The following is a 26,138-nucleotide window of genomic DNA, read 5'->3' on the forward strand; positions in this document are numbered from 1 at the left end:
AAAATCTATCTAAGTCTTGGCCACCAAACTACGAAAGGCAATAAGGTGTTCCTCCTTCTTCAGGAAAGCTCGAATTTACTACCCACAACCCAAAGCCCTAGCAAAATCCAAAAGTGAAGCATCTCTTCATTCCTTTCCCTAAAATCGAAACCTCCATGCACATCATCATAGCCTCTTGATAAAGACCCAATATGCCCACTGAAATCTCGTCATATGAAAAGTTTCTCAGTGCTCGAAATGTCACTTACCACCTCATCCAAAACCTCTCAAAAGTTCTTTTTCTCCTCCTGGTGCAAGCCTGTTTGCGGAGTATAGACACTAATGACGTTCAATGTAGACCATCCAATGACCAACTTAATCGACATCAACCTATCACCGACCCGCTTAACCTCCACCACTTGCTACCTAAGCTCTTTATCTACTAATACCTACCTCATTTATATGTCTCACACTACCAGAGTACAACAACTTATATCCGTCCACATCCCTCACCTTAAAACCTACCCATTTAGTTTCCTAAACACAAGTTATACTAATCCTCCTCTTCCTAAGAATCTTCATGAGCTCTATGGACTTACCTTGAAGAGTCCCTAGTTCTAAGACCCAATCCTCAACGTAAAGGCTCCCTTATCCCACTTAACCCTACTACCCCTTGCCCCTAACCCCGAACTCGAGACTCGACCCTACCGCAGCACCAGATCCCAACCCCGACCTAACCATGGGCCTTATTCCCAACCCCAACCTCGACCTATGACATGATCCTAGTCTACCATCGATCGCCACAGCCACTACTCAAAAAGAGACCAAAAAAGGTTCGCAAATAAGTTAGGCTAAAAACAAATAAGGCTAAGAAGTCACAGTGGTAATAACAAGTGAATCGATAATGAAGCTTGAAGTTGTGACCACTATATGCTAAGGAAACAAACTGAAATCTACAGGAAAGGATCACGAATCAACAGCGTATGTCAAAAGTGATAAATCTAGAAGAAAGAAACAAGAATCAAAAGCGTATGCCACAAGCAATAAAACAATATACTACAATGCAAGTTTTGATAAATAACAATCAATAACAAAAACTACGCTACCTACAAGAATTTAGAAAATAACAGCAATAAAGCAAAAATAACAACACGTACGACGGTAAATAGATATGCTAGTCTCAACTACGACGAAGTAACAGGGAAACATGAACCAGTAATCCAACAAGAATAATTAAAGATAATTAGGCAATAAACCAAGAGAGAAAAGACTGAAATACAAGTATCAAAAGAGACGCGACGTATCCGTCATCAGTACTCAAGAAACATAGACAAGATAACTAGTCAAATACAGGAAAAAGAGGGATGGATTTCGACCTTGCTTTTTTAGGTCTCAGGCTAGCTTTTGCCATTTAGCTAATAAGCCCGTGGAGATTGAGGTTCCACAAGCGGTAGGAAAGGGGCACTCTAGTGCATAAACTTATTTCGACGAAAAAAAGGGGGCACGGAAATAAACTTGGCAGTCAATCACTGTCCTGTGATATTGACTAATTATTATTATTATTATGAAATACCATATTCTATTAAGTCAGTTATAGTAGACTAGGAATCCAGAAAACTTCAAATCAAGAGGAGAAATCGACTGTCTTTCTTTTGTCCCTGAAGCGTAAAGCCACTCGACTACCAGGAGTGGAGAGAACGGGTAGAGGAGATGAAATGAGTGCACCTGCTCCGAAGAAAAGACGAAGCAAGAGCGTTTTCTTTATTGATTCGTTGAATTTCAGCAAGTTGGTGAAGCAATTTATCGCCAGAATTTTGTTGTCGTCACATTTACCTACTGCTAATACTACCCCTGAATTTGATCAGTGAAAAATGTACGTTGTGAGTAGCTGAAGAAGCCGCCCCGAACTTGTAGTACCAGATTAGAAACAAAAAGAAAAGAGAACGATATCGCCTCGGCCGATCACCATAGTTTCACTGCTGCAGATTGCCAACAATTTAGCTCCCAAATGGAGGGGAGAACGATATCACTGGTGGTAATAATGGAACTACCGCTGGTCCGGAGTTCACTGGTGGTAATAATGGAACTACCGCTGGTCCGGAGTTCAAATGAATATGCTACTCGGAGTTGACTTTGCAGCGACATTGACAACGGCGACGGTGCTCCAACGGAGGAGTAGAGAGGATTTATCAACGAGAAGAGAGAAAAGAAGGAATATAAAATCTTGAAATTTCACAACAGCGATCTAAAAAATATAGCAATTCGGACGATCTATAGAATCGAATATCAAATTGACTTGATGGGGAGTGAAAAAAAAGTCCAAAATAATTACAAGAATCTAAATCAAAAATTTCTTTTTCTCACTAATTAATACATTCATTCCCTTTTTGTGTTTTTTTTAAAAAAAATTCCTCTTCAACGATTCATTTTAAGACGATTTCATTTTTTCAATTTTAACACAATTTGCCAAAATATGATATGAGAACGAACTGTAGATGCTAGAAGAAAGAAATATAAATAAAAGTATGTATGAATTTTGCCAAATAAGTTTTTAAGGATTCTTACTGAAATTAACATTAGACCACAAGATCTCGTTGAACCACCACTGGTCAACATTAAAATACAATTATATCATATAGGGAGCGAACAGATTTTCAAAATCACATGATGTTGATGAACCAAGAATAGTTTCCTTTTTGCTTTAATTTGTTACAAGAGTAGGATAAGAAACCACAATCTTTACAGGTAACTATGATACACTTGTATTTCTCTCCTCTTCTCTTTCTTTGTGTGGGAATTGCTGAATACCTAACAAGCACCCTATCATTTTTCACTTCTTGGAAAAACAGCCCAATACTGTTATCAACAACAAATAACAAAAACCATTCAAAAACCTTCATGTGTCCAGTCGCCCTCAACAAGATGTCTCTTCTGCTGTACTTCAACTACTCGACAACCTTAGCTCTGAGATAACCCTCGGTTCCCTTCCTTTCTTTACATGGTGCCTGAGATAACCCTCGGTTCCCTTCCTTTCTTTACATGGTGCCTCCATTTCACTTCACACCTTCACGGATTTCACCTGCTTACATTGAGTTGGGGTAGCTCATCTGAAGCATTTATAAGATATATCATAAGGATGGTCCCGTCAGTACCACTAAATTTTGAAATAAAATCTTCCATGGAGACACTGCCTTTGCATAGCAAGTGTAGGCTGCAAGATATGAAGCAACCAAAGAACCCTTGGATCATCCCACAAGCAATAGGGTTAAAAACATGCAGCGGAACATAACCAAAAAAACAGAAGGACCAAATGCATTATACCGAAACTATTATGCAGCACATATCACAACCAACATGATGGATTTTGGTTTGATTTTAATGACGGCATTGTTACAATTGTTAATGTTAAGAAAGAGAAACTTGGACCTAAGTTAGGCTCATGAGATGAGATAGTATAAAACCATATATAAAGACGAACCAAGAGAGACTGACATGAGGTCATATAAGTTACACACATTGATCCATTCTCTCGATCAATGTGGGATACCCCCTCCCCCCGGGAGGCCCAGGACCAGACATCTTGAGCATGGAGAACAGTAACATGAGGCGCCAACACTGCATAAACCAACAATTTGGATGGGTCTCAACCAGATACTATATTAAGACAATGAAACTGGGCCTCATTCAAGATTAAGCTCATAAGGTGAGGATTGCCTCAAACCATATAAAGACGCAACAGCTCATTCCTCAACCAATGGGGGCCACTTAACAGTTGATATCCCAGATTGCATGCTTTCTTCACTCTCCTCAACCCCCCTCTTTCCCAAGCACCACCAGAGCAAAAGTAAAACCCTTCTGTCAGCTTTTGCCTCCAGACAAAATTAAAGTTGGTACCAACTGCATCTCATAATATTGTCAACACTACTGACTCACTTTTCTGGCTTTGGAAAAAGGCAGCATGTCAATGCCAGGAATCAGAAAGATGGTATTGGTAACTTTAGCATTACTTGGCAGATACTTCTCCAAAGCATAATTTAATAAATTGAGACAGGATGCTGCCAAGCTCTTCCTAACTGTTACTTACACTCTAAAACTGTCTATAATAACCAAATGATAGAGAATACAAAGCTAATGAAATGAAACAACAACAACAACAACAACATACCCAGTGTATTCCCACCTAGTGGGGTCTGGGCAGGGTAGAGTGTACTCAGACCATACCACTACCTCAGGAGAAGTAGAGAGGTTGTTTCCGATAGACCCCCGGCTTAGGACCGATAACAATATAACAAACACAAGAGGTAAGCGCAAATAAACTAGTATGGTACGCAAAACAAACTAACAGTATACCAAACACAAAAGATAAGTACATAATAAACCAGTACGGGATGCAAAATAAACTACCACCACTAGCCCCAAGATAATACTACAACCACAACACTACGAACAAGAAACTCCAGAAACAAAGGAGCGATCCCCTACTATTACCGACGCACTCCCACCCCCTAACCCTCTACCCTAATCCGCGTCCTCCACACCTTCCTATCAAGGGTCATGTCCTCCGTAAGCTACAACTGCTCCATATCATGCCTAATCACCTCCCTCCAAAATTTCTTCGGTCTACCTCTACCCCGCCTAAAACCATCCATAGATAGAGTCTCACACCTCACCTCACACCTCACCTCCGCACTGGAGCATCAGGACCCCTCCTCATGGAGGTAGAGTTATTATTTACTTCCAATTCGGATAATCATAGACATGATACAGAAAGATGGACGGACAAAAAAAAAATAATATTGTAGGAGTAAATGACTTACCTACCTACTTCTAATCCTGCACGCCGTAGGAAGCCAAGTATAGGGAAACTCAAGGAAGCTACACCAAAATAGGGTGATTGAGAATACAAACAGGAGACACTAGCTTGTATCATGATCTGGCTTAGACATAATATAGCTGCGGTTTTTCTTCAGGATCTCTGCTTCTCTAGCTATCTGGATGTCTGAACGGCGGAAACTTTGGTTTATAACTTTGACAATAAAGCGAGGAAGCAAAGCCAAAACTATAATAAGCAAAATTGAGAGCCAGTAAGTGGGCGATTTTGCCAATTGAAAGATTGTACTGCAAGAAGACAAAAGAAGTTAGTATCATGCCATAGACCTCAATAACTTTTAAAATGCTTAGAGCCAATATGTTGGACTTCACATGGAAATACTAACTTATAATTGGGGAAGGCAGGTATTAAGTCCAGCACCATCAAGCAGCCATACGTGATAACAATTGACCCCCATATTGCCATATGAGTAAATATTAACCACTGTTGTACGTCCATTGCCAAATGCATGTTTACAAGGATCACAACGGCGATTGTCCATAAGCTACCCAAACTCCATACGTCAATATCACTCTGATCATATATGAACAATGGTACATAAAAGAGTACAAGGCTCTGCCACACTGTATCAAGCATTGTGATCCAGAAGAGTTTCATGTTGTAGCTCTCCTGTCTATATCCAGCAGAATAGAGTTTTGGATACTTCAGTAGTGTCCTATGACTTAAGTCCTTGTCAAGAATACCAACAACCAAAGTAGGTATGGAAGTATAGATGAGAGAATAAAACACGCTACTCCAATCTGTCAACGCAGATGTTGCAGAAAAGGCTGCATACAATATGTACCTAAAATTACCAAGTATAGGAATATAATCAGATGACAAACGCATTATAATTTAAGTGTCGCATCATCAAACACGAGAATTTGACAACAATTAAAAGAAGAGGGGACTATAATGCATGACGACAATTGTGGATTTGATAAATTAACGGAAGGCATTCAGCATGTAGCAAACAAATATTAAGAATGTGTCCTCAGCATAGCAAAAATATGTCTAAAACAACTTACAAAGGGAAGAACTCACTCTCTCTATACCAGTTTGCAGAGTTCCTTTACTTAGTAAACTTTATCGATGATGCTGAAGTACATGATATACAGAAGATGAGTAGATAAATCTCTCTTACTCATTTTCAGTCAAACTAAACAAATGGGAAGGATAACGCTTCACCTAAAGAAGAACCAGTCAGTCTCCCCTTCCCCATCCTTGAACCAAGCATAGTTTAAGAATCAGTTTAATTTCCATTGTCCTCAAATGCAAATCAACGCCAATGCTGCCAGCACGACAGGCAAAGTCAGCCTAACATTTTCCTTCACCTTCTTAGGTTAAGAGACCATACTGTCAGAGAAAAGTCTCTTTTCTTGGATTTCTTGGAATTAATGCCGCATTGTACGGTGATTCAGGCCAGCGGTTTTCTGATAACTCCATAACCGCTTTCCACCTCTTCTTACCCCTAGTTCCTCTAATTTACAGGACTAAAATCTTTATTTCTATCTACTCAATTGATACCCCCCGCTTCACATAAGAAACTCATCAGCACTTCCTATCAAACAACAAGGTCCCGTACATGCAAAATAGGGAAACGTTATAATATGTGGGTAAAGCAGATATGCAAGTTTTAAGATATTCGGAACAAGATGGGAGTGGCCCCCATGGTGGACAAGATGCGGGAGACAAGGCTGAGATGGTTCGGGCGTGTGAAGAGGAGATGCACAGGTGCCCCAATAAGGAGCGTGAGGTTGGCTATGGCGGGTATGAAGAGAGTAGAGGTAGGCGGAAGAAGTATTGGGGAGAGGTAATTAGACAGGACATGACACGTTGCAGCTTACCAAGGACATGACCCTAAATAGGAGGATACGGAGGTCGAGAATTAGGGTAGAAGATTAGTAGGTGATCCAGCGTTGTCTAGTTTCCCTTATCAGTATTATTATTATTACTCACATACTATCTTGTCCTTTGATCTTACTATACTTATTGTTTCCTTTGCTTCGTTTATCGTGTTATGTCTTGTTGCTACTGTTCTCCTCCATTATGTTTAGCATGACTGCTTCACCGTTGTATCTCCCTTCTCATACTTGATATTTTTTTTTTGCTTTACTCGAGCCAAGGTCTATCAGAAAGTCTCTCTACTTTCACAAGATAGGGGCAAGGCTGCGTACGCACCACCCTCCTCAGACCTACTTGTGGGATTATATTACACTGAGCATGTTGTAATTTCCCCCTTCAGATATTGCCTCTTGCATTAGCTCAACCCTTTCCTGAACAAGCCCATTACCGACTGCCACAGATCTTTACCTTGAAAGTTTTTTACCGAGCAGTCCCAAGTATGTTATCAGTAAAGTTGGCATTAACATCCACACATCCATGCAAGAATATGTATATTTGTTATGGATACAAAATCCACACATCCATGCAAGATTATGTATATTTTGTAGCTCCACAACTGGTACCATCACTAATAGCCGTATGTTTTGATACGCAGCCCATAGCATTGACAATATCAACAGACATTTTCACCGCACGGGTATTCTTTGGATTTCAGTATTTCAATTTTCAGTTCAAGCATCCGTTGAAGTTTTCTCAAAAAAGGAAGTGTCCATCAAAGTTAACCACGATTAGTAGAAGAGCCTTTAGCTTGTCAATGTTCGCAAACCTTTTCAAAGTAGAAGATGAATTCTATAGAGGATACTAAAACTAGCAAAGATCCGACAAAGACCCAATGACCAACCTCAACCCCGAAAAGAATCAACTGCTAGAATAAAGAGCATCACATCACCATAACTCTTCAGCCATGAATGAAGAAGCAATCTATAGTCAACACAAAGATTAAATACCACTCTCGTCCAGCAGAACTCAAAATCCTTAACAAACAAGAGACAACTTTCAACCATGAATCACTAAATAGCACCAGAAGACAGACAGAACTTGGCCCAAAATAAAACATCCTCAAACACTGCTTTGGCTAAGTAACTCTGCTCAAAAGTCCCCATTATATTGGAATTTTTTATAAAAGTACTAAGATGGTACAGCAAAAGGTACATGACTTAGCAGCAAACTTTATAATCCGTACTAATTGTCTTCTAGCTAGTACAAAAGTCCACATACTTGTCCATCATATCTTAAGTGCTGCTATAACACCAAAAATGCAGATTTTTAATGCATTTATGTTTTACGCACAATATATTGGATGCTAACACACATGTACAGCAGCAGCATCTTCCAAACCCAGCATACTTCAGAATGTATACATCCTTGATTAATGAAACTGCGCCCATCGACCCTCTTCTCTAACCCACCAATCATCTACCTAGCGACGGTATAGACTTATAGCACCACGTCTATCCAAGTCTTTTGACATCTTAAATGCTCAAGAGACAAAGAGTATACAGAGATTATAAAGTTTATTGACAAACAATTATACAAATGGGGATTAAGCAAATGAAAACTACCTTAGATTAGGCATGTGATGCGTTTTGGATAAAAAGAAAAGAAAATATCAGCCATGAGCACCTCAAGTCAGATGTACATGTTCCACTTGTTTAAGAGATGTTCTTTTAATAACCGATAAATCTCTAATAACCGATATATCTCTGTGGCTATGACGCACGGTTCAAATTCGGTGGAAAATAACTCAATGTATTATGTAGGTTCTCTAGTTGTAGGTAGAATGCTTGTATACATGAGTTCTCCCAGGTAGAATGCTTGTATACATGAGTTCTCCCACAACAATTAAATTATTTGTCTTATTTAAAAAAAAGTTATTTAATGTATATTCTCCTCTTTTCTTTACCTTTCTTTTCAATGGGAAGGAAACGTGTGGTTGCTTAGATATTATACAAAAGAATGCAGGTCAGAAGGGGAAAAAAGAAGAATACCAGAAAAGCATGAAAACGAAAACAGCATTTCTGTAGAAGTTGTAAAGAACCAAATAACCAACTCGCTGGTAATTCCAATGGCCGTGCACGAGGAGCAATCTTTTAAGAAAACGAAACTGTCCCATAGCAAAATCTGATGCCATCACAGCTTGGCGCCCTTCTTGACCACATATTCCAACACCAACATCCGCCATTTGGATCATTGAAACGTCATTAGCCCCTGAGGGAGTTTTTAAAATTAGGTGCTAACAAAAGCAGAAAATCATCCCATCAAATGCATCTCAAAAAACAGCAATGCAATGCACATGAAAAACCATAAAATGTGACTCTAAAAGATGACCCCAAAATTTTATACACAAATCATAGAATTGCATTCTTCCAACAACCAAGATTCTGCCATAAATTTTCCGTTGTACAGACAAGGCATCGGGTGTATCTAACTCACCATCACCTATGGCTAGCGTCATATCATCTGTGCGGCTCTTTATTAGGTCAACAATTCCAGCTTTCTGCAATGGAGCAACACGACAGCAAATCACAACCCTACATGAGGTTGCAAGGTCGAATAGCTGTGAAAGGATAGCAATCAGACATTAGGACTCAAGCTACACAGAAAAGAAAAAAAAGGTAATACGTATACGCAACATGCATATTATCATTATAAAGCCTTAAATGGAGATACGTTTCATACCTCGGTCTCGAGATCTTTCTCTAAGATGTACACCAGACTATTCCCATCAATTATGAGTGCCAAAGGTCCACCAGAAACTCCTCCCTCTTCTGCACATGCATCTGGCGCGTTACTTGACTTCATACTAGCAGGAACTTCGTGATAACCATTTTCTGCATCACGATGGCATGTTGAGATTTGATTACAACAACTTGCAGAGTTCACCCCAAATTTGACCTTAGCATCAAACAATAACCTCTTGCATTCATTTTCTGAAGTGCCATTAATTATGATCCGCTGCATGTCTGAGGTCAAGAGTTTGCAAGACATCCCAATTGAAATTGCCGTTTCTTGCTTATCTCCAGTAAGAACCCAAACCTTCATTCCAGCTTGGCGCAAAGACTCAATAGCTTCTGGTACACCTTCTTGTAGTCTGTCCTCGATTGCGCTGGCCCCTAGTAGAGTTAAGTTGCACTCTATGAGAGATGCCGTTTGGCGCAATTTTGCTGATCTGTCAGTCAAAGATGTACTAGCATCCTCATACATGAATTGCCACTCCTCGAGCTCTTCTCCCGTAAGATCCCTTGCAGCAACAACCAGGGTTCGCAAACCTTCAGATGAGTACTCATTCAAATGATTAAGAGTGGCACTTTGTATGTCGTGGTGGCTTTTGTGGTCTTTCCTTAAAATGCTAAACATCGTAGTATCAGCCCCCTTGACCAAAACTTTTACAGCACCGCTTGGGAATCTGATAACCACAGACATTCTTTTGCGTACACTGTCAAACTCATGCAGTCCCAAGACATCCAATCTGCAGCAGCCGATAAATCAGTCCACAATTCTAAAGGACTGAGAACAAACTATTGCGTGAAAAAGATTTATTTACGACTAAATAAAAGAAACCAAGCAAGAAAAGAAAAGTGAAAGTTTAGGGGAGAGAAGAAATTATGCTTCGGAAACATTCCAATGTCATCAATAGAGTGCATTCACACTTACTAGACTAATCCATATTATTTAGTTAAGTTCTAAAAAGTGTCCATGTGCAACTAACACCAAATTAGAGATTGAGTGAGAGCAACTACCTTAGTTTCTCACCATTGACATCAATAACAATATGACCAGATGTCCGTTCACAAAGTGTATATCCATATGCAGAAGCAGCAGCAACTAGTGCTTGTTCGTCAGGAGATTCGCCTTGATAATCAATGGTGCCAACAGTGTCATGCGCTTCATCCAGTAGAGCACATGAAGATGAACTATGGGTAAGAATAGGAATCACAGTATTACATGCTGCCAACGTCATAAAGAACTCGTGGGCAGCAATCCTCTCTTCACCGGCTAGCTCAATATGTAACAACTCCATAAGTTCGGTATCAGTTGGAATTTTTGAGTTAAGCCTCAATTTGTTTCTACTTGAAGGAGCAGCTGTTGGTTCTGCGCAAAAGATTACAAAAGTAATTGTCCGGTTGCAGGCAATCATAGCTAGAGAAAAGAGAAATCTCAAAAGGAAACATCACATAATGTAATGCCGTTTACACTTTTAACATTTAATCTGCAAAGATATGCATGCGCACAATTACCTGTTCTACAAGGCATATCATTGAACTGAATAGTAGCAATAATTAAGTAAATAAGCATTTTTTTATAAAGTAAATAAACTCCATCAGAAAGTGGGGAAGAATACATCCTTCTACAAGAGGTATACCAAAAAAGTTCAACACTACAAAAAGATGGTTCTATGAAAAAAGACACCCGAGAATTCCACTTAACACCAAAAGTAAAGTAACAATCAAAAAATTTAAAAATGCTCCCAGGCACGGTAACCAAGGACTTTCTCTCTCCTACTTGCTAGGACTGTAGAGGTCTCATTCCGGCGCCGATCACCGTCAACAGACCTTTTTTTCTCAACTAATCAATAGTCACCCACTGAGATTATTGCTTCAGCTCCTTTCTTCTAGTTACATATCGACACAATTCAATGGAAGAAAACAGAATCTATTTCAACACAGGCTTCAAATCTTTTGATATTACAAGATGGAACTACGGCAACTCAACATGGGTTTGATTGGGTAGAGAGAAGTAGAAACAGAATGCATAGGATAACTCTGAGCAGAAAGACTCTGGAATGGATCTGCCACATACTCAAAGAAGCTTCGAAGGACAACAAAAATATGGTGAGAAGGTGGAGGACAAAAGAACAAGTGGCTGAATATTATGGCACCAGAAAAGATAATACACACAGCAGGTACATGCGCTTTTTGTCTCTGAATGGGGAAGGCTAGAGAAGTTATTACTGTCCCCGAACTAGCCATAAATGCGGGGTGGAATGACATAGCATTAAAGAATGAAAGATTCATAAATGCTAATCACCAAAGTACCAGTAAACAACCTTCAAACAGATTGTTCCATATGCTAGGTTGGTTGAGAGCAGTAAATGGCCACAAGGTCGTAATGAAGGCTTTGACAATTTGAAAGGCCCTCTAGGGAGAAGCATTACTGGATCTTTTGGAGGTGTGGAGATACCCACCCTAGCAGATGTAAGAAGGTGGGCCTCTTTGACTTGGAATGAAGCTTTTGGAGTCAACATTTATGAAATGGCAGGGCACAATTTTCTCTTCAAGTTTCCAAATAAGCACATGGCTAAACAAATAACAAGGAGATTGGGTCTGGAGAAAGTCAAAACTTCATCTAGAATGGTGGAACCCCCTCTTTGGTTGTGTATCATACAAGCAAAATCAAGAAACAACATGGATCAAAGCCACCGGACTGCCAATGCATTTGTGGTCCAAAGAAACCTTTCCAGAAATAGGAGATAAATATGGAGGGTGGTGTAAAACAGAGGAGGAAACTGAGCTGAGGAACCATCTCAAATGCATGCATATTGAGGTCAGGGGAGATGGCCGGAAAATACCCAATGAGATTTCCATTACTAAAGAGGGTTACATCTTCAAAATCCCGATTTGGATAGAAAAAGCTACGACTTTTGAGAGGATGCCGGTCGCAGCGGCAAAACCCATGGCGGAAGAATTGGTGACAGGAGAAACCATAGAAAAGGGTTTTACAAAAAGGTCCTTGCTTCGCAAAGAAAAGATAAAGGATAAAACCCTCTTTCGAGGTTATCACAAAAATATCATCCTTGACAGTTGTCGATTGGAGTACACACGTAGACTGTAATTTTAAGTTACACCCATGTGAGGAACATGTGACAATTTTAAGTCAAGAAAAGGAGACCTCAAATACATCCAAAAGTGAGCCCAACAAAATCAAGTGCTGCAACAAAAGAAAAGTCCCCAAGCCCAACCTAACTCAGGTGTATTCATTGATGAACTGTGGAAAGAAATTACGAGGCTAAGAACAGCAGTCCCAGAAGTCGATAAGAGCAGAAAACACAGAAGAGCTTCAGATTTTCATTAAAAACCCAGGTGCAGGTATAAACACAGAAAACAAATTAGGTATTGAGGAAGGATCAATTGAGACAGGGGGGGAAATAATAAGGAGGAAGGAAAGGGCACCTGAAAATTACATGGAGCAACAAACCATGTTGGGTAATTCATGTACGGGAGGAGAGTTATGGAACGTGGAAGAAGCAACACCAATAGCAACAGCAACATCAACAACAGATATCATCGAAATAGGGATATCCACATCAGCATGGGTCAGCATAGGTCCGACAGAACATAATCAAGCTAGGGAAAATGTTTGGAGCTGATTTCAAAGGTCATCAAGAGGAAGCCCTTGAGTTACTTGTGCAAGTAGATGCCTGCAGACAAGCTAGGAAGTTGGAAGAGATCAGGAAAAACAGGTTTAAGGGTGCCAATGAACTGAAGAATTTAATCACTTTTGATGTTAAATTCAAAAGTAAAGAAGGCAGAAACAAAAGGAATGGGTGTTCACAGTTTGATCCATGAAGTTAAACCTGGTGTCATGGAATGTTAGGGGATTAAATGATGGAGGAAAAGAAGAGTGGTGAAGAGTTGTATTGAGCAATAGAGGGCTGATATAGTGTCTTCAAGAAACAAAGTTATAAGGGAACTTGCAAGAGATAGTGAAACAATTATGGGGAGGGAGATGGGTTAATTTCGCTTGTTTAAAAGCTAGTGGTACCAGGGGTGGTATCATTATGCTATGGGATAGTAGAATGTGGAAAGGAAAGGTAATTGAAACAGGGGTACAAACCTTAACTTGAATATTTGAAGCTTTGTCCCAAAACTTTAATTACCACATCACAGGGGTCTATGCTCCAAATTGTAAGGTTGAAAGAAGAGAAGCATGGGATGAGCTAGGGGCGGTGAAAGGGATACTTGAAGGTCCCTTGGCAGTATGTGGGGATCTCAATGTGTGTAGGTTTCCAACAAAAAAAAGGGACTATCAAAGAAGGACCTCTGCGATGGTAGAGCTATCAGATTCCATTGAAGACCTGGAACTTATAGATCTGCCTCTAAATGGAGGAAGTTATACATGGTTCAGAGGAGACACTAATAATACCGCATCAAGGATAGACAGAGTTCTATTCTCAGGAGAGTGAACAATTTAACAGGGTGAAACAGACCACTCTACAAAGACTGACATCAGATCATGTACTTATTAGCCTACAATGTGGCCCTTGGGATCAAAACAAACCATACTTCAAATTCGAAAATTGGTGGCTTAACACTAAAGGGTTTGTAGACAGAGTCAAAGCATGGTGGCTCTTTTTCACTTTCCAAGGATTATTTACTAGCTTGCAAATTAAAAGCTCTGAAAGGCAAGCTAAAGGAATGGAGTAGGTAAGAAAAAGGAAACCTATCTTTGCAAAGATCTACCTTGCTAAGCAGAATGGCAGCCATGGATACTATAATTGAGAGAAGAGCTTTGACAGAAGAAGAAGCATCTGCAAAGGCTGCAACATTTGTTGAATTTGAGGAATTGCTAAAAAATGAGGAGATTGCATGGAGACAAAGATCTAGAATATTGTGGCTGAAAGAAAGTGACAACAAGACTAAATTCTTCCATAAATCAGTCAATGCCCACAAAAGAAGCAATTACATTGATCACCTACAAGTACAGGGGAGATAGTGAATGAATCGAGCAGAATAAAAGAGGAAATTGTACAGTTTTATAACAAATTGTATACTGAAATAGAGAACTGGAGACCAACAGGAAACATGAGAAACTGCCCCACAATATCAGAAGATGAGAAAGCACAACTACAAGCAAGATTTGAGGAACAGGAAGTGTTCAATTGTTTGAAGATGTGTGTTGTGGACAAAGCTCCGAGACCTGATGGGTACACCATGGTTTTTTCCTTAAAATGTTGGGATGTTATAAAGCAAGACGTAATGGATGCTTTTCATAACTTCTATGAAAGTGAGATTTTTGAAAAGAGCTTTAATGCCACATATATTGCTCTGATTCCAAAGAAAAAAAGGGTCAAGGAGCTAACAGACTTTAAACCATTTAGCTTGATCAGAAGTTTCTATAAGCTACTGTCTAAAGTGCTAACTGAGAGGTTAAAAAGGGCGGTGGATAAACTAGTTGATTCTCATCAGATGGCTTTCATCCCTGGAAGACAAATTATGGATGCAGTGTTGATAGCTAATGAAGCAGTAAATTCAAGGCTGGCTTAAAAGAAGCCTGGAATCTTATGCAAATTGGATATTGAAAAAGCTTATGATCGTGTGAATTGGGGGTTTCTACTTAACACACTCAAGAGAATGGGATTTGGGGAAAAGTGGATTAGATGGATTAGTTTTTGCATGTCCACGGTTAAGTTTTCAATACTAACCAATGGTACACCTAAAGCTTCTTTACATCCCAAAGGGGTATAAGACAAGGAGACCCTTTGTCCCTTTTTTGTTTATCCTTGCCATGGAAGATCTTAAGAATATGATCAAGACTGCAAAAGACATTGGATGGATTTCAAGTTTTGAGGTGTCAACAAGAAATGGAGATAGCCTGGAGGTGACACATCTCCAATATGTTGATGATACAGTGATCTTTTGTGGGGCAGAAGAGGAGCAGTTAAGATATTTAAGAGTAATTCTAGTACTCTTTGAAGTCATTTCAGGTTTGCATATTAATTGGAGGAAGAGCCATTTGAAGTCATTTTAGGTTTGCATATTAATTGGAGGAAGAGTTATGTGTACCCTATTAATCTAGTTCCAAATACTGATTTCTTGCCTCAATCTTGGGAGGTAAAGTGGGAGCCTTACCATCTATATACTTAGGTATGACTCTGGGGGCTAAATCAAGATCAAAAGAGATATGGGACTCGGTTTTGGAGAGATGTGAAAAGAAGCTTTCTAGATGGAAAGCCCAATACTTGTCTATTAGGGGTAGACTTACCTTTTACTTTATTTCCAATCCCTACAAATGTGGTAGGGAGGCTAGATAAGATTAGGAGATCCTTTTTCTGGCAAGGAAACAAAACCAGAAAGGGTTATCACCTAGTCAAGTGGGAAGTGTTGATAACCGAAAAGAAACAAGGAGGTCTCTGAATGAAAATTTTGAAAAACCAGAGCAAAGCTCTGAAAATGAAATGGTTGTGGAGATATGCTCATGAGCAACATTCCCTATGGAAAAAGGTGATCAAATTGAAGTACGAAGAATTGGATGGTTGGGTTACTAAGGAAGCAAACAACCCATATGGGGTTATTGTCCGGAGATCTATTAGATGTTGGTGGCCTATTCTTCTTAATCACACTACCATTTCAGTCAATGATGGTGGAAGAACTACTTTTTGGAAAGTTAAGTGGTTAGAAAATAGGAGTTTATTAGTAGTGTTTCCAGATTTGTTTGATTTAGCACTAAACCAAAATAGTAATGTGGCAGACATGTGGCCTCCTCAAGGGTGGAATCTACTCTTCAGAAGAAGATTGAATCACTGGGAAATTCCAAGAATGGCTGAGTTGCTCAAATCTCTTGATACATTCCAAGGCTGAAAAATGGGATAGACAGATTATGGTGGGACGGACACAATAAAGGAGCATATAAAGTAAGCATATAAAGCAAGTTCAGGACACAAGTGCCTAAATGATACTAGTATGCAGAACAACATCTGCCATGGAAACAAATTTGGAAAGCTCAAACACCTTTGAAGGTGGCATGTTTCTCTTGGCAATTAGCAAAAGGGGCAGTCTTGACACATGAAAACCTAAGGAAGACGAATATAGTCTTAGTTACACACTGTTGTTTGTGTGGAGAAGCAGCTGAGACAGTGGGACATCTATTCTTACATTGCAGAATTACTGATCAACTATGGAAGATTTCTATCAATCTCAAAGGCATATAATGGACAATGCCTAGCAAGATTGTTGACACTCTTTGTAGTTAGAAAGAAGCTGGAAGTGGAGCCAAGAGCAGGAGAATTTGGAGAAGCATCCCAGCTTGAATTTGGTGGACTATCTGGAGGGAGAGGAATGCTAGAAATTTTGAAGACAGGAGTAGGACAGTCTAGAGAATTAAAACTAAATGCATTTTACTTTTGTGTTTTTGGTGTACAAAGAAATCCCAAGTTGTATGGACTCAGGTGCGGGTATCTGAGACGGGTGCGGATCCGAGAGTTGGATTCGTCAAAATTTAAATTTTAAGATTCAGGGGCACGAATCCGATTATGGACACGGGTGTAGGGATCCGGCTAAAAAAATTAAATATTATAAATATAGACTCATATTTAAACAGTCATTCCAATTTACTTTTTCCTATATGTCAAGGAAACTTTATTCCTAAAAAAATGTTCTTTACTTTTTCCACTTTTAAGGTAAATTCTTTTAGTTACATTTTAAATTAGTAGTAGTATTTTTTATATATGGAAAAAAAGTAAATTCTTTTCAATTAGGAGTAGTATTTGGAAAATCAAACACTCGACAGATCTAAATGAATTAGGTTACCTTTTTAATATAACTTATTTAAAAAGAATATATAATTATTAAAAAATATGACCACTCAATAGTCAGCACCGACAATCACAAATCTAAGCATTCTACCATTCTCTTTCATCCCTATCAAATCTGACGACAATAACCTTTCCACCGACGACAACCCTTCTGACGACGATAACCCTTCCACCGACGACAACCCTTCTGACGACGACAACCATCACAGTCGCCGATTTTCTCACAACGATGAAGATGACAATTACAGTCGTCGGTTTCTCCCTTTCGACAATGAAGCCGGCTTTCTTGATGTTGGTCAACGTCTCCAGATTTGTTTGACCGAATCCGAGACGAATCCCGCGTCGGCGTCCGCACCGGTGTCGCGTCGAGACGGGTTCGACGGCATAACCACCGAGTTCGAGCAACATAGAAGAAATCTCCTATAAAAGCAGAAGATATCCAAGGAGTTTTAGAGTCATGCTAGGATCAGGAACTTTTATTTCTGTACTACCCAAGTGCTGGTATTTAATACAAATGTTACTTTCTCAAAAAAAAAAAAAAAAAAAAAGACAACCCATCTTCTATTTAACAAGGAACCTCATGGTTACACCAAAAGAACCAAGGGATAAGAGGTTACTCCTCAATTGAACAAAACTCATCACTACACCTTTAAAAGCTCTCCTATAGTTCTCTTTTCAAACACAACACACATGTGCAAGTGGGTCAACATTCCAACCTTGTGTCTTCTCCTTCTTTTCCCAAAACACCAACTAAACATTAAACCCCTTACCATGTCTGGCATCACCTAAGAGATTCCAAACCGTACCAGAATTTGCCATCATAACCTCAAGGCAATCCGACAATGTAGAAGGAGGTGGTCTACATCTTTGCCCAATTCCTTACACATAAAGCTCCAACTAAGACAAGTACCTTCTACTTCCTCAGGTTCTCGACCGGCAAAATCACTTCTCTTGTTGCTAGCCAAATGAAGAAAAACACCTTTCTTGGCACCCCTGGAATCTCTACCGAACTATAAGGAAAAGCAACCTCGTCCATATCCAATAATTTTTCATAATATAATTTGACTGAAAAGATACCATTGTTCTCCACAACCTGCCTCAAAGTGACATTGCTACAGCTTTGGGACTTGATTGACTCATCCTTTCCCTTCAAAATATTCTCCCATAATCAAACACCCAATAAAGCTCCCATCTCCCAATCTTAGAAATTCCTCATAAAGTTCAAATCCCAAGAAATTAATCTGGCATGTGTCCTCCTAATGCTATGGACTGTCAACTTCTTTTGGCAAGAAAATATGATTGGAAATAACATTTTAAAGTCTTATATCCACACTTGTGCTCCCAAAAATGTACCCTCCTTCCATCCCCTACCCTGAAAAGATACATTATCACTAAATTTGTCTCTCCCTTCAAAATATTCCTCCATAATGCAACACCCACAAATCTCCACTATCACCTCTTTCCAAAAAGAATTTTTCCTAGGTCCCAGATCTCTATAACAATTTACTAAACATTATGGAGCACAGTAAGCATATAGGAGTTTCTTAGTGTTTTATACTAGTCAATCCAAACAATGAGGACAACAAACATAACCCATAAATCTCATTGTCACTGCAGCCTGTTGTCTCACCACTTTCCATGTTCATGATAGAGGCCTTTGGTAGACTCAAGGAGAAGACAATTGAGAGAAGTTACATAGAAAAGTTCGAGGTTTACAAGAAAAAGGACAGCCATTTTACATATTTTTTACAACTAAAATTACAACAACAACATACCTAGTGTATTCCCACAAAGTGGGGTCTGGGGAGGATATCCATACCGTTACCTCTGAAGAAGTAGATTGGTGGTTTCCGATAGACCCCCGGCTCAAGAATAGGAATAATAAACAAGTGGATGGATGATGTAACAGAAATAAGGCATAAGAAATATTGAACTAGAAATCAGAGAAATACAAAATACTTTTTACAACTAAAGTTAATTTCATTAATATCATCCAAGATGGCATTAACAAAATTATGTTCAAAGCATAATATTAGGCTAAACCACAATGGTCTTCCAGACTATCCCAATGATTAATACGCGTGGGCATTCACTTCATAGCTAAAGAATACATGAAATAGAACTGATATTTTTGATACAACTCTTTTAATGCTCCTGTTACTGATTTCTCTCGTTCCAAATTAGTTGAAAGATGCACAATGGCAAAGCAGTCTGACCTTCTTTCTCTCTTTACCTATCCTCAAAAATCTCAATCTTATTACTACATCATCCACAATTTTTGGAAGCAGCGATGAGATATTAAATACCAAAAAGAAAAGATGCCAATGATGGGCAATAAACCTATAATGTATCAGAAATAAATTCATATATCCAAGCTCTTTAAAAAATAACACCAACTTAACACCTGAGAATTCGTCATTTCTTGTTTTTCGGTTTTCCCAACTCAAAATTTTCCAGCAGATTTTTCAGTTAATTTACGGTTTTCCAGTGAATTTTTCCAGCAACTTTCCCCGCCAATAGAATATTCTGGCACTCTATTGTTCCAAAAACATCAGCTCATCCTAATTTATCTAAATTTAATACCAAAAAGGTATGTAATTTGACTCACTTGTTACCTTAGAACGTGACACGTATTTGCTTTATTTTCCCTGCCATTCAGGTAATTGGGCAAAATCTCCTTCTTTTTAGTCCTTCAAATGTTTGGGACATCAAGTAAGTTCCGTTACACTTCCGTAATTTCTTATCCGCATTGATGACTATTCAAGAAAGTAAGTCTCGTCAAAGATGGATTTTCTTAATGAAAGATTGTTTTGAATTCTCCAAACATTTTATGCTGAAATATAAAGTCAATTTAGAATTTTAATTTGCACTAGTCAATGAACAAAGAGTAATTACTTTATCGGTTTGGGACAAATTCACGCATATACCAAAAACTAGAGAACCTTACAAACAAGACATCATTCTCTCAATCATATATAGGATCAGGGCAATGGGTGCACCAAAACTAACCAAAATAAGAGTTACTCCTCAAATGTACAAAGTCATTTTCCATCTCTTCAAAGCTCTATTATTTCTCTCCTTCCCTATAACCCATATGAGAGCTAAATAGGCAACATCCACGCCTTGCATCTGTTTTATCTTTCTAAAAGCTTAGTTGTACAGCATGTCCATTGTACCCAATATTGTCCACTCAACACATAAAAGTAGTTATCTTCTAAATTTCAGCAGCTCATGGAAATTATTAGACCTCCCTATCTTAAATTTGTGGCATACAATCTCAACAATTTAAACAGGTGTACTCTTCACATTCTTTTGTTTGCTCAATCATATCAATTCATCTGTTGTCCAGAATCAAGTCTCACAGTTTGTCCTATTTCCACATACCTTTATATTCTTTACCTCCTCGTACTTTTAGAAGCACGGGTGTTGTTTGAATTAGTCAATTCAGCTCCCAAAGGTGTGTTTATTAGTTTATTCAGGGTTCAGAACCGAGATTACTGCTATTCACTTAACCTTTGTCATTACTCAATGTCAAATGAAACACATCATGTGGAACTCAACCTTACTTCATTATTGCTACTAACTTATTTCATCAGATGCTGACAGGACCAATAGACGATGCGACTATATAGGTTCGGAGTTCACTAAAGATTGGGAGCAAGATACAGGTAGCTTGAAGAACAACACCATTACATCTCCTATATTAAATTCCTATATAATAAGTCATAGTGTGGAAGGTGAAGCAGACATGAGATGGTCAATATGACTGCTTCCCTAATAGGGGTAATTTCGGTTTTTCATAATTAATTTGTTCCAAGGTTATTGTTCTTAAAACAAATAAAAAGTTTGATACTTGAAATTCTATCCGTGGCACATACATTTGGACAGTGGAAGTAACATATATTATTTGAAAATCTATATCTATAATATATTAAAAGTGTGAAGGGCTTAAGAAATGTTGTTTGAACTTTTTGCCCTTCATTAAAAGTCTTTGCGTTAGACAAAATCGTCTTTTCACTATTTTTTTCTAATATTTAAGAGTTGAAAATTAATTAAATATATTTATGGTACAACCTTTCCTTATTAAAAGTTGTCATAATTAATGACAACTAATACTTTTTTCATTAGTTTAAGAATTCTAAATCAGCTATATTTGAATTTAAGGAGATTTGAAAAATCTAGAAATAAATATAAAAACGTTGAATAAGAAAAATTTAAGCATCATAAAAAATTTAAAAGTTTTAAGTACATAATAAGAATGTAATTAATGATTTTGTAAAGATTTAACTTTAAAAACAAGGAAAGATTTTAAATATAGAAAACAATAATAATAATCATACCACAAATGTGATTCAAATTGATGCGTCTCTCTTAGCCTCTGGCAGCAAGGGAAAGAGGTACTACGTATACATGACAAACGCAAAAGTAATGATCCATAACCACTTGGAACTTCTGATGCTAAAATATATATATATATATATATATGTGCTTATAGTAAAATATATGTTTAGGTTTACATTATTATTATTATATTAAAGTGAGAAGTATCTTTGAAAAGTGATTTGAACTTTTTACATTTCATTAAAATCTCCGCAATAGACAATTATTTAATTTTAAATAATCAAACATTACACGTGCGACTAAACTAGTTATATAAAAAGTACTATAAATCACAATAATGAACAACTTAGAAAATATTTTAAACAAAATGAGCATTTAATTTTTAATATAGTAAACAAATAAAATTGACCAGGAAAAATAATAAACATAAAGTACTACTAAAATAACTTCAAAGTTGAACGTTGGGTTGTGCGCAACACGGCTTCAGCTAGCGAATGTACGAAACATTCCTTTATTTTCAGTTTCAAAAAAGAAACATTCCTTTATTTTATTATTGTGGTGTGGGTCAGCTCTAAGTTGCTCGGACTCTTCGAAAATGTCATGGGGTGCATGTTGGATCTTTCAAAAGTAGTGCATTTTCGGAGGATCGGACACGGCGGCAACATGTTTGGAGAGTCCGAGCAACGTCAGCTTGTGCGCACCTCAACGTCTATAATGCACGGAAACCTGCTACCTCCCTCCAGCACGGTTACCGGATAACTCTACCCACCAACATATAGGTAGATGGGAAGATATCGCGTAGTGTTTAACTTGAACCTAATACTTCATGGTTCTCCTCCCACTTTATAGACCACTAAGCCACACCTTTCTTTTTAAAAAGACCAATCACTACACAATATCATCTCTACACACACAAGTCAACTAATTTGAGCCTTTGGGTCCATTATTACTATGACACATACACAAGACAAAAGCACAAGAATTGTATAGCTTGAATAGTTGCATCTAAAAATGAGCTCATTCCCTAATTTCTAATGAACTCAAATACAAGGAGAGGGAGAAAAACGCAGCAAGCAACGCTCAAACTGAATTCTACAGACACAGATACTACAGATACTACTGTTAGCAAATTGGGGCTTTTGAGGCAGAAGTTGCAAATCATTTGTTTACTAAGGAGCATTAGTTTTTACACGCCATAATGCGAGGTCACAATCAAGAAATAATAAGCAGCTATACTTGAAAAAGATATGTCCATAAAAACCCTTAATTGGGAAAATACAGTACCATCAAGGAATAAATCATTAGCCATTAGGCATTTCTGATTCCGTGAAATCAAAGATTAACTAACATCAAAAACACCAGAAAAGAGCCTGCATTCTGGATCCTATTTCTTTCTAGTTACTAGAACCCCTCCATTTTTTATAATAAAGTCTTAAATAACCTCTGATTCCTTCCTCGTTACTTCTTTTGTTGCATTTGCTTCTTTGATTTCTTTTCACAATGCATAATAGGTAAAACACTTTTAGTATTCTACATCGTTGACTGTATATAGTCTGATAATGCAATGATATACTAATACAGGCTAAAAGTTTAAATTATGTCTGAAAATTACATTATGCATGAAAATAATACCTGCAAAATCTCTGTATAATGAGGCACCTGCAGCAGAAAGGGCTCTCCCATAATTTTTTCCCCACACACTTGCTCTTTTAAATTCCATCTTATTTTCAGTAAGTGTTCCTGTTTTATCTGAAAAGATATAACGTATCTGACCCAAATCCTCATTGATATTCAAGGATCTGCACTGAAACCTTGAATTACTGTTATCATCGTACATGTGCCTGTCTCCAATCATGAAATATGACTGTCCCAAGCGAACCAACTCCATCGTGATGTAAAGAGATATGGGTATCATTATCTGGAACACTATGATGGAACTCAAAAAAGAGATGAATGTTTCCATAGGAATCCCATAATATCTATACCGTTTACCAGGATGCGTTCCTTTTTCAGAGTAAATTTTCCGGTAATAAGGCAGGGTATCAAGCTGCTTCTCGTGTTGCTTCAGCCATACACACATCCCGGATGCTACTACCAAGCACATCACGAAAAGAAAAACTGACAACCAGAGCGTTTCCCGATTCATGTAGGTCTCCAACCTGCTTCTTTTAGAAGGAGATGCCGCACTGTTTAGCATAGCCTTGGTCTCTTGACCAGCATAAACTGCCACTCCTATTGCCCATTCTGTGTTCTTCAGCTGGCAACCACGTAAGATAATGTTTGATTGGCTGAGCGGAAACTTATGCCTGTTCAACTCCATGTTGGCTGTGAACTCGTAGATATTCCTGTTAGGCTGCTCACATCTGATAACTCCTGAAAGTGTCTCCACTTCACTCACTAATGAAGTTGTTTCTTGCCTAGCATACCTTGTCTTCAAGTTTGATTCACCATCTAGATTCATTGTCTGGATATAAGCAATCCCACTAGGATCACTTGTTCCTAACAACACCATATCACAAGGAATTGTCTCATCAGTAAGGATTTTCACAACCTCACCAACCCTAATATTCTTCCATCTTTTTAACTGAAACTTGCCCAATTGAAGAACTAGAGCCTCCCGGTTATTCTCATTCCTATCTGACCTGTGCCTTCGCCAATCCTCATAACCATCTTTTATAGCTGTCACAGAAAGCACAAATAGAAGAGGAAAGAGAGATACCGTTCTCCCGAAAACTGCAAGAGGTGGAAGCTGATTCAGAGCAGCAATTGCTAAAAAATACAAATAAGCAACCCGGTGGAACTGAATGAAGATATTTTTCGGCAGGAAAGTTATTATTGTATATTTGCTAGTTCGGATCTCATTTCCAGTGAACTCAAACTGATCGTTGGTCTTTTGGGGATCATTAACATGAATCAACCTAGCATTACTTGCATGTAACAAGTCATTCTCCAGCTGCATACTTTTTTGAAGAAGCCTCTGGGATTTGTTTAGCTTATCCTGGCCACGGGATGAAGACCTCGACTCATCAAGCTGTCTTTGGGATGTCATCCGGGTGGAAGCTGCTCCAGATGAAGCCACCCTAGAAGAATCACTGGATATTTCAAAGGTCGCTTGCACGAACGGATGGTCTGCAGTACCACCCCACGACACAAGGCGTTTCCTCTCCCGTGAAGGGTTTTTTGATGAAAATGATTGTTGTTCAGCTGTCCCATTTCCACTCACAAGTGAAGAAGACTGTAGCCTAGAGTTCTTTACACCTGATGCATCTTCTAGTGGTTGATTACCTTCCTCCACCTCCTCCTTCAAGTCACGTAAATTGGTCCGGGGTGACTCATCTAAATCAGCAGAGGTTGATGCATTCTGCGGAAGACATCCCAATGAGCAGATCCCCAAAGATGAGTTATTATTATGGTGAGGACTTGGTGCAGAAGAAGGGTCAGATGGTGACAGCAATGGCTTGCCGGAAGTCATAAATACTCCTCCAACGAAATCGCATTGGAAAGTATCAAACCACAACCCCCAAGATTATCTCAAATCCCTAAATCATCCACACATTTGACTGTAACCCCTGCTAGCTGAAAATTTTGAATTTGCATTTTATTCCTCAATCATTATTTACCTTGAATTAGCCGTTGAAATGCTCAAACAATATATAACCATAATACAATCATCAAACAAGGCGTTATCCTCAGTCTTTTTGCCAATAATTGAAGGAATTTATTGTTTAATCCTCAAAACGCTTGCGATATTGCAGATTCCAAAGAACACCACCAGAAAAAAGATAGATTTTTTCCCTGTAATTTAACTTGAGGCTATCAAAATTCAGAAAAGAAGGGAGCAAATTCACATTAAAAAAAAAAAATGAATTGATGCATACACCACATATAGAAAAACCCACATCCCAAATAAGGGGTTGAGAAAAATGAAGCAGAAACATAAGAAACCAAATTGGAATGAACAGTGATTAAACATAGATCTCAAAATGAGAACCCAAATGCCTCAAAGCATAAATTACCCAACAATGCAATTGCATAGTGAAGATAACAGATCTAATTAAGGAAAGGAAGCCTCAAAGTAACTAATTAGGTTCAAGCCTCTTGCAAAAATGTGTTGAACCCATATATAGCAGGGGCTTTAGAGCACAGGAAAGGGTATCATATATTTACAGATCTATTTAAGGGAACAAATAAAAGAGAAAAACAGATCTAGCAATGGGGGTCAGTTGAATTTGAATAATACCTGATCAGATAGAAAATTTTGTTGTTTCGGGAAAATGTTAGTGGAGACGGAGATGGATCGACCGGATAGGAGAGAGAAAAAGCGTGTGAGAGGGAGAGAGTGGAGGAGCATAAATATTGGATTTAATTGGGTTTTTTCTTCTTTCTTAACTCGTCGGTCTCTGCCTCCCGTTTGTTATTGCTTGTCCCGCCGGTACATACCTTTTTTTTTTTTTGGCTTTTATCTGTCTCTCCTTTTCTAATTTCCAATTTCTTCCTTTCTTTTTTTTCTTA

At 38.4% G+C, this 26,138-nt stretch overlaps 1 protein-coding gene across 4 annotated transcripts; it reads right to left on the minus strand.

The window, feature by feature from the left end:
- Positions 1–2,493: 2,493 nt before the first annotated feature.
- LOC107845878 (phospholipid-transporting ATPase 1) lies at positions 2,494–26,138 on the minus strand. 4 transcript variants are annotated; one of them, XM_016690371.2, is made up of 9 exons: positions 25,867–26,138; positions 23,259–25,421; positions 10,495–10,846; positions 9,434–10,223; positions 9,188–9,311; positions 8,743–8,962; positions 5,196–5,654; positions 4,797–5,097; positions 2,494–3,190 (listed from the first exon to the last, which is right to left on the minus strand). In XM_016690371.2, the coding sequence occupies exons 2-8, from the start codon at positions 25,096–25,098 to the stop codon at positions 4,896–4,898; spliced, it is 3,987 nt and encodes a 1,328-aa protein (XP_016545857.2). In that variant the 5' UTR covers positions 25,099–25,421; positions 25,867–26,138; the 3' UTR covers positions 2,494–3,190; positions 4,797–4,895. The 4 variants fall into 4 exon arrangements, with proteins under 4 accessions (XP_016545857.2, XP_047254155.1, XP_047254153.1 ...); XM_047398199.1 differs by having other exon boundaries at positions 2,494–3,086; positions 4,801–5,097; positions 25,867–26,107; XM_047398197.1 differs by having other exon boundaries at positions 4,801–5,097; positions 25,867–26,107.

This window comes from Capsicum annuum, chromosome 10, assembly GCF_002878395.1.
Source record: "Capsicum annuum cultivar UCD-10X-F1 chromosome 10, UCD10Xv1.1, whole genome shotgun sequence".
Classification (NCBI taxonomy): domain Eukaryota; kingdom Viridiplantae; phylum Streptophyta; class Magnoliopsida; order Solanales; family Solanaceae; genus Capsicum; species Capsicum annuum.

Bases quoted from the DNA above. Each gene is read 5' to 3' on its own strand.
- LOC107845878 (XM_016690371.2), bottom strand. From the start codon at position 25,098: ATGACTTCCGGCAAGCCATTGCTGTCACCATCTGACCCTTCTTCTGCA. The intron at 10,224-10,494 runs GTAGTTGCTCTC...CGGCTGCTGCAG, and splicing joins GTCAATGGTGAGAAACTAAG to ATTGGATGTCTTGGGACTGC. The intron at 9,312-9,433 runs GTATGAAACGTA...ATCCTTTCACAG, and splicing joins AGAAAGATCTCGAGACCGAG to CTATTCGACCTTGCAACCTC.